At 42.2% G+C, this 8,750-nt stretch overlaps 1 protein-coding gene across 1 annotated transcript; it reads right to left on the bottom strand.

Moving 5' to 3' along the window:
• Window positions 1–604: 604 nt before the first annotated feature.
• Window positions 605–6,415, bottom strand: LOC146389430 (uncharacterized). Its single transcript, XM_084914431.1, has 8 exons — window positions 6,355–6,415; window positions 5,994–6,236; window positions 5,540–5,782; window positions 5,236–5,445; window positions 4,129–4,197; window positions 3,940–3,969; window positions 3,815–3,856; window positions 605–1,815 (listed from the first exon to the last, which is right to left on the bottom strand). Exons 1-8 carry the CDS (start codon window positions 6,413–6,415, stop codon window positions 1,616–1,618), a joined length of 1,098 nt encoding a protein of 365 aa, XP_084770557.1. The 3' UTR covers window positions 605–1,615.
• Window positions 6,416–8,750: the final 2,335 nt, after the last annotated feature.

Genomic DNA, 8,750 nt, shown 5'->3' with positions numbered 1-8,750 from the left:
ACTCCAAACACACCAAAGTCTGTGTTTCAGAAAAGCCAAAGTCAGGCAGACAAACAGCACCAGGGTTACAGAGGTCGCACAGAGATGAAGGGAGACCCACTGAGAACTGGAGACTTCAGTCTGACCCTGAAAGACCTCCACCTCACTGACAGTGGAGTCTACACCTGCACCGTCTACAACAAGGATGGACACATGCTGCTACACAGAGTAGTGACTCTCAGTGTCAGAGGTGAGTGAACAAGTCACAGGAATCAGTGACTATTTGCTAAATAATGCAATCAGACTAATAAATCATGTCATGTATAAAGAGATATGATGAGCGTCCATCCTTCTCCTGCTCCATTACCAGAGAAACTCTGAAACATCTCAGGCACCTACACAACCCAGAATCATCTTCAATAAACACACAATCATTAATAAACCGAGAGTGAAATAAAAACCTGAGATTATCCACCAGAGGCCTCAGAGCTTGAGGGTCCTGCGAAGTATCTTTGCTGTTCCTAGGACTGCACTCTTCTGTTCATTTCAATTCAGTTTTATTGTCACGATGAGTGAGATGAGCCGTGTGGAAATAATAAAGGAGGATCCAATCGCAGGCAGTCGTGAAGGTGAGAAGGTTTATTTATAAAGCAACGGGAAAAGGGACAGAAAACTATCTAAACTGAGAACAACTAAACACAAACCAGGACATGAACAAGAAGGAGGACGGACGAAGGTCAATGACGGTTGACAGCAGGCAGCACACACAGATGAAGCGGTGGATACACAGACGGACCAGCGACTACAACAGAAGAAGACACGACTTAAATACACTGAGAGAAACACAGGGAGATTACACACAGCTGGGAGTGATTAACGAGACGAGACAAGGGAGGCAAACTGAAAACACTCACAAGAGACGCAGACCTTCACAATAAAACAGGAAACAAGAAAACACTACACAAAGACGCAGGCTAGACACAGAGCTACACCCACACAAAAACATGAGAACACAAAACCTGAGAACAAAACCCTAAACAGAATCACTGAACAACAGACAAATAATAAGAAGAAGAAACAAGACACCAGAGAACAAGACGATCATTCAAAAATAAACCAAAACATAAGAATTCAAAAATGCTGTGTCGAACCCAGAACCATGACATTTATTTATACAGCACGAAATCACAACAACAGTCGCCTCAAGGCGCTTCATATACGCGCTTCTTTTGTGGTTCGGACTCCTTCTGACATTTCTTTGGAGGTGGAGGAACACCAAAGTAATTGCTTAACCCTGGAGAAACCATGGGGTCAAATTTGACCCCATGGTTTCTCCAGGGTTAAAGGAGCTTGCTTCTTTGACATCTTCAAGAGTTCTAAATAAATGTCTGTCCTCGTCCAGAAAATCTTATGTACGCAAACGTGCATTGCAACTTCTTATCTGGTGCACCAGCATATGTATTCCTGGCTGTGGGACAGTGGGAGGAGAAGTCAGTTTACAACAAATATGAACAACTATGAACTGATGTGAAGCAGTCCAGTGGAAGAGTTTGAAGAAGAAGTTAAAGACCAGTGAAGTCTTTACCAGCAGTGAAAAATCATCATCTGCAGCTTAAACACTAACAGTCTCCGCAGCTCAGAAGGCATGCTCAGTGGTGACATCATCATACTCTCTGTCCAATCCCTGACCTCCTCCATCACGCTGGGTCATCTCCATGGAGACGGCTGGTTTGTTCTTCCTGCTCCAGCAGACGGACAGCAGCAGACCGGTGGAGATGCAGTACGGACAGAAGACCACTAGATGGCAGAAGAGTCTGAGCTCAGAGGGAGGAGGAGCTGAAGGACGAGGAAGCAGAGAGGAGGAGTCAGGAGTATAAAATCTTCTGCTTCTAAACATTGCTTTTGTTTCAGTGCACACACAGCTGGACACAATTTGTCACACACTTTGAATTGTGTGTCATTGTTGCTGCAGAGTGCTGTAGTTTGTGTTTAACAGACACTGTAATCACACATGAATTATTTCATGCTTACACAGTAATAACCTACTATCTATGTGCAGCTCTGACCTTTGACCCTAAGTTTCCAAGTCAGATGATCCAAACCTGTGGATGTGGGGGTTCCACTGTTACTGTGGACCATCAGAGTTTTAGATGAGAGAAAAAAGAAACTCCCATCATGGATCAGGTACAGTCTCAGCAGGAGAGGAACCTGAGTGCAGTAGATACTACTGTGACTGGTGCAGATATCAGTGTGTATTGATCAGCTGAAGAGAGCACAGTGGTGCAGTGGTCAGCACTGTCCCCTCACAGCAAGGAGGTTGATTTTAGCCCCAGCTGGGTGATTTCTGTCTGGTATGTTCTCTCTGTGGGTTCTCCAGTTTCCTCCCACAGTCCGAAGACATGACAACAGGTTACCTGCTGATTTTAAATTAGCTGTGGGTGTGAAGCAGATATGAGTGGGACCTGTAGTCCAAACACTTTGAGTGGTCAGTAAGACTAGAAAATCTCTGTGGGAATATTACATTGTGTGAACTCAAACAGGCTTTAAGACACTAACAGGTGGACTGTGCTCTGGGTCCAGACCCAGAGGCTGTCCCACACAGGCTTGGACCTGCAACCAAAACACATTCAAAACCTGAGAGGCCACTTCTGTTTTAACTGGTACAGCTTTCTGGTCTTTACAGCAGTGGCTCAGCATCCCATGTGATACTACTCGGCCAATCAGATGGTCTGCATTTGTATAGCGCTTTAATTGGTCCTAAGGACCCCAAAGCGCTTTACACTATACACAATCATCCACCCATTCACACACTGGTGATGGCAAGCTACAGTGTAGCCACAGCCGCCCTGGGGCTCTGTGCATTCCAGGTGGTAAACACTGTGCAGTGCTGACAGCTGACAAGACGGGAGAAAGAAAAAGAAAGCGACACATGTAGAATAAAGACAGGGAGATACAGGTAATTGTGATGGAGAAATCTGAGAAAAAGAGAAAATAGCAAAACAGGGACAGAGAGAGAAAAAAGGAGCAAAAAAGAAAAGTGGACACTGAAAATAAAGCATTTAATGGGTAAATGCTGGACTTCTGAGAGAGACACAGACTTGACAAGACACAGAGGAGGCAGGACAACCTACAATGAATTAAATATGAACTATAAACAAGAACCTGAATAATTGAAAGAGCCTGAGGGTGAAACACACTAAACAAGCAGCGAAACAAACAGGATGTCAGGAACAAAGGAAGAAACACTGATGAGAAATCAGAAAACTAAAGACTAATGAAAACTACTAATAATAATAATAACCAGAAACTGATACTAATAAGTAAGAACAGCATTACAATCAAAACAAAGCACTGGGCCAAAACCCAGGATCATGACACCGAGTTCCTTTAAACAGTGTTGTGGAAAAGACTCCTGATTAAGGAGGTGGGTCTCTTTATTGTCCGTTAGCTCTGATTGGTTAAAGTGTATGTGACCTAGTACAGACTGAGAGGGAGCTACATATGTTTTAGGGCATTTGTCCCCTATTCTGGAGTGTTGTACACTTTGTGTAGGACAAAATGCAAGTTTGATGTACCTTGTGTTTTTTCCAGAACTAGACCCACTGTTATATATCTATAAAGTAATGGTTTAAAGAAAGCAACTTAGCTCATCGTCCAATTCTTCTAATCAGACACCTTCTAGTGATCTAGCCTTGCACATCAACAGAGTGTGGTAACATACAATATTTGTAAGTGCAGCAGTAATGAAGAAGGACTCTGTCTGTGGCTCTTCCTCCAGAGAACTTTTCTCCCTCCTCCTTCATTTATTAGTGTTTGTTCTTCATCCTCTACTCACCTGCAGGAACAGCCAGAGCAGACAGCAGCAGCACACACACACCTGCAACAGGACAGAGGTCACTAAAGGTCACCAAAGGTCAGAGGTCATCATGAGGACAGACAGGTGTAGGAACATCAGCTCACCTGCAGCAGTCAGCAGAAACAGGCCTGAAACTGAAGAACACACTGATCAGAGATCAAATGGTCACATGACCGAAGAGAAGCATTCAGACTGCAGTGATTGGTTACTGTTCCCACACATCAATAATCCACAGCGCCCTCCAGTGGTGGAAACACAGATAATACATGTGCAGAAGCATGAAGGAGACTCACAGCAGAGGCAGACGCTCCGTCTCAGACAGCCGTCACCTCCACAGCTCCACAGCTCTGCTCCCCGACCTCCTACATCACACAGAGATACATCAGCACAGGAAGAGCTCTCCATGGACTTTAATCAAACCCTCCAACAGCTCACTGCAGATTCATAATTATTAGCTCCGTCTCTAGTCTATGAATCTGTTTTAATTCAGCTTCATTTATACAATGCAAAAACTCAAAATCTTGAGTAAATTTGTCTGAGACACATTCAGGTACAGAGTAACATTTCAGTGAAATATAGGAACTTGTTTTTAGACACTGCGTCTTCAAATCCAATCTTGGATCTGGGGAATTTTTACTTGTTCCGTTGGCAGATTGTTTTCACTTAATACAAGATATTTTTACTTGAAATATTGTTTGTGTCTTATTTTAAGTGTGATGAGATATTTTGACTAGAAATTGGACATATAGAGTTGGTAAGATTTTGAGTTTTTGCAGTATCTAACCACAGATCACAACAACAGGTACCCCGTTGTGGTTTACACTGAAAGGTAAAGATCACAAGAACCGGTAAACAATCTGTGAAAGCATCTAGTGACTGTGGCAAGGAAGACCTCCCTTTATACAGGAACAAACTTACACTTAATTACACTTTATACAAGTTTGGATATTTGGTTTGAAGTATTTTTAGGGTAATTGTGTATGAAATGTATGGATTGCTGTAAGAGGAGCCGTTTGTTGTTTGTTTACTTCTCTGTGTTTCTTTATGATTGTTTCCTTATTTTGATTCCGTTACAGAATAAATGAACAATGTTAAAAGTAGAATGGGAGGCAGAGCCTTCAGTTTTCAGGCCCCTCTTCTGTGGAACCAGCTTCCAGTTTGGATTCAGGAGACAGACACTATCTCTACTTTCAAGATTAGGCTTCAAACTTTCCTTTTGCTAAAGCATATAGTTAGGGCTGGACCAGGTGATCCATGTTCTCTTCCCTATGCTCTGTCTTAGTGATGCCATGAAAGGAGATGGACATGTACATAGTTGGACCCACTGATCTGGACTGCAGACTGATTCATGATTCATTCATGAATTTTCATCTGCTTATATAACCTGACAGACTTCTTACCTTTTAGTTTTCTCCAAAGGAGCAGAACTCCAGTCATAACCAGAACCAGGAGAACCACAGAAACCAGACCTGCTACAACTGGGACCAACCAGGAGGGGCCAGGTGGAGGGGAAGGAGGGGAGGAGGTGGTGCTGTGAATAGAGAGTGTAGAAAGAACAGGAGAAGAGACGGGCATGGCTGTTTGAGTAGGAGGAGGTAGAGCTGGGGGATCTGCAGAGGAGTTGATGAAGATGGTTCAGTCAGTTTATTATCAGCTTAGTTGGTTAGTTTGTCTTTAAACAGGAAGTGATGTCATTATCCTGACCTCTGACCCTCAGAAAGCTTGGAGGAGATGATCCCAAAACATCAGTAGAACATGAGTAGAGACCTTCATCAGATTGCTGGACATTTGTGATGGTGAGCTCTAATTTAGCCTCGGATCCAATACGACTTCCATTAATGAAGAAAAAAGCTGTGATGATGTCACCATTCACCCGTCTGCAACGCAGAATGATGTCACTTCCTGTCCTCACAGGAAGTGCAGGGATCTCCAGGATCAGACCTTTATCTGACCAACAGAGACACAAACAGAGTGAAGAGACAGAGTTCCACCAACACATACATCATGTTTTATATAACAGACAGAGAAAATGTATTTTTAGGATGAGCATGACGAGGAGGATCTACAGGAGAGACGATGAAGATGGTTCAGTCAGTTTATAATCAGCTCAGCAGGTTAGTTCATGTCTTTAAACAGGAAGTGATGTCATTATCCTGACCTCTGACCCTCAGAAAGCTTGGAGGAGATGATCCCAAAACATCAGTAGAACATGAGTAGAGACCTTCATCAGACTGCTGGACATTTGTGATGGTGAGCTCTAATTTAGCCTCGGATCCAATACGACTTCCATTAATGAAGAAAAAAGCTGTGATGATGTCACCATTCACCCGTCTGCAACGCAGAGTGATGTCACTTCCTGTCCTCACAGGAAGTGCAGGAATCTCCAGGATCAGACCTTTATCTGACCAACAGAGACACAAACAGAGCAGAGTCACACACACACACACACACACACGCAGAGTAAGTGTATTTGTGTTCTTGTTGGAGTCTCACTGATTGTTTTCACACCATCAACTCACCTGCAGAAACAGTCGGTGCAGACAGAAGCAGCACACACACACCTGCAACAGGACGACTCATTATTGAAGAAAACCTGTTCTCATCAATGCATATGATAAAAATTGGTCTAAACTTTCTGTATTTTAGCACTTTAAACAATACATTGAAAATGAACTGGCTTAAATATTTACAAAAATATCCCAGCTCCATTTGGAATGTTATTCCCCTCTATCTGATATCTAAACCAGGTGGTATTAACTTTTTCTTAATATGCAGTTATGACATTGATAAAATACCAATTAAGATTTCTGCTTTTCATCGCCGGGCCTTTATGTCATGGAGTCTCATCCTTAAACATAATTTCTCTCCCCCAGGTATCGTAAATGGAACTATAATGACGTTTCATATAGACACAAATCCCTCTTGATGGAATACTGGTTTCTTAATAATATTACACATGTGGCTCAGTGATTTAATGAAGATGGTAAACTCCTCTCATACGAAGGGTTTCTATCAAACTTTAACCTCCCTATCCTGCCTGGGGATTATGCTAAAGATTTTGGAGCCATATCATCAGTGTGCTGTTCTAGTCACATCCCAATCCAAACCCTCAGCAGTTGTCTTTATTATCACCATCAGAAAAGGCTGCAGGCAAAATATGCTTCTCTAACAATTCCAGAAATAACAATAAACCTTATGTTTTAATGAGGAGCACATGAATATATGAAATATAAATAACTGCAACTTGAATCTTTACTGAAGTTCAGTATTTGACACAGAGTTCAAGCTCGCAGCTGTAATATATCATAATAATCTAATAATAACTATAATATTGTCTATATTATATTTACATTACCACAGTGAGATGACTTTAGTCTCATGAACAACATCAGCTAATTGTTATTTACTAACTAATCTTAAATGACTGTTCAGCACAGAAATGAAGCCCAACAATCATGTTTTACAGTCCCGTGGTCTCAGCCTCAGATACTCAACTAATCAAAGTGATGTCATAAAAAATGAATGCTATATAAACAAACAAACAGATGAGCAAAAGAATTTTCTCCTTCATTTCTGTCAAACAACGCTGTATCAAAATCAGCGGTCCCCAACCCCCGGGCCTCGGACCGGTACCCGTCCGTGAGTCGTTTGGTACCGGGCCGCGAGAGTTGAGGCTCAGGTGTGAAATGTATGGTTTTCAGGGTTTTTATCGGTTTTCAGCGTTATTTTGTTATCGCTTTTATCGTTAAATCGGTTTTCCTGGGTCTTTTCACGTGTGTTATGAATAAATCTTATTTTTTTCGGTACCGGTACTAGTTTTATTTTGTTGTATTTATCCGCGACACCTTAAAGGCCGGTCTGTGAAAATATTGTCGGGCATAAACCGGTCCGTGGCGCAAAAAAGGTTGGGGACCGCAAAATGTTAGCGCATAGTATCAGTATAAACCGGAGCAGCATGACTAATTTAACGGCCCCCCGCTTCCGGCCTTTTGTCATCAAAGGGTATGGCCTACATAGATCACAAAAACCACATCCTTTGATGGATGCTGCCCCTGAATTGGGAAACATTTAGTGAGTGAATATTGTGACTATAATTAGCAAGGGAATCAATAGAGAGTGTACTTAGGATGAAGCATGTGAAGATTACATTGTAAAATAAGAAGTTATCTATAAGTTTCTTATTAAATTGGCCACAAAGATAAGCTACACAAACACACCGCTGTGTGTTGGAACAAGAACAGGATGTGGTATTCTACCACAGAGAGAGCGAACACCAAGTGAGAACCCTCCAAGATTAATAAAGTATTCTCATTCAAAGCTTTTTCACTTTGGCATTATGGGGTATTGTGCTTAAAATTAAAACTAACTTAAAATAACTCACCGAGGAAGAGCCGACGTACAGGTACAGTCTTCATAGTGTGTGGAGGTCAACTGAATATCTGCAGTCTGACAAGCAGAGACACACCTTCGGCACTTCCTGTTGTCACATTCAGTGTCACTGCTCTACACTTCACTCTGCTGTTGTGTGCACGAGCTTTCAAAGATTCTTGCTCTGCTCTCTAACCTGTCCCTGTCAGCATACCATCACCCCTCTGACTCCAACAAGGGCTGATTGCACTGATTCAGGTTATTATGAAGAAGTAGGTCCACCATTATATGAAAATAAGCCAGTAAACATATTGGAATCAAAGATCTACTGAGGACTCTGCAGTTACAACTAGTCACACATTACTAATCCATGCTTGAGGACAGTAGAGATATAAGGTTTGTAGAGTTCAGCTCTACTTTTCAGTGATAACTGCTCTATGATTGGATGAAGACCTTTCTGACCTATGGCTGATCTCAGGGTGTTTTCACACATAAACGGAGCCCTGAACCTTTTTCCACAGAAAGCGCTGAAATAGAGAGCTGTTTG

The sequence above is a fragment of the Perissodus microlepis genome, chromosome 3 (genome assembly GCF_051167445.1).
Source record: "Perissodus microlepis isolate ML-2025 ecotype Zambia chromosome 3, ASM5116744v1, whole genome shotgun sequence".
Classification (NCBI taxonomy): domain Eukaryota; kingdom Metazoa; phylum Chordata; class Actinopteri; order Cichliformes; family Cichlidae; genus Perissodus; species Perissodus microlepis.
This window is presented reverse-complemented; position numbering and strand designations above follow the sequence as displayed.

Bases quoted from the DNA above. Each gene is read 5' to 3' on its own strand.
- LOC146389430 (XM_084914431.1), bottom strand. From the start codon at position 6,415: ATGAGTCGTCCTGTTGCAGGTGTGTGTGTGCTGCTTCTGTCTGCACCG. The intron at 5,783-5,993 runs GTCAGGATAATG...TCTGTTGGTCAG, and splicing joins AAGCTTTCTGAGGGTCAGAG to ATAAAGGTCTGATCCTGGAG. The intron at 3,857-3,939 runs GTGAGCTGATGT...GTCCTGTTGCAG, and splicing joins GTTTCTGCTGACTGCTGCAG to GTGTGTGTGTGCTGCTGCTG.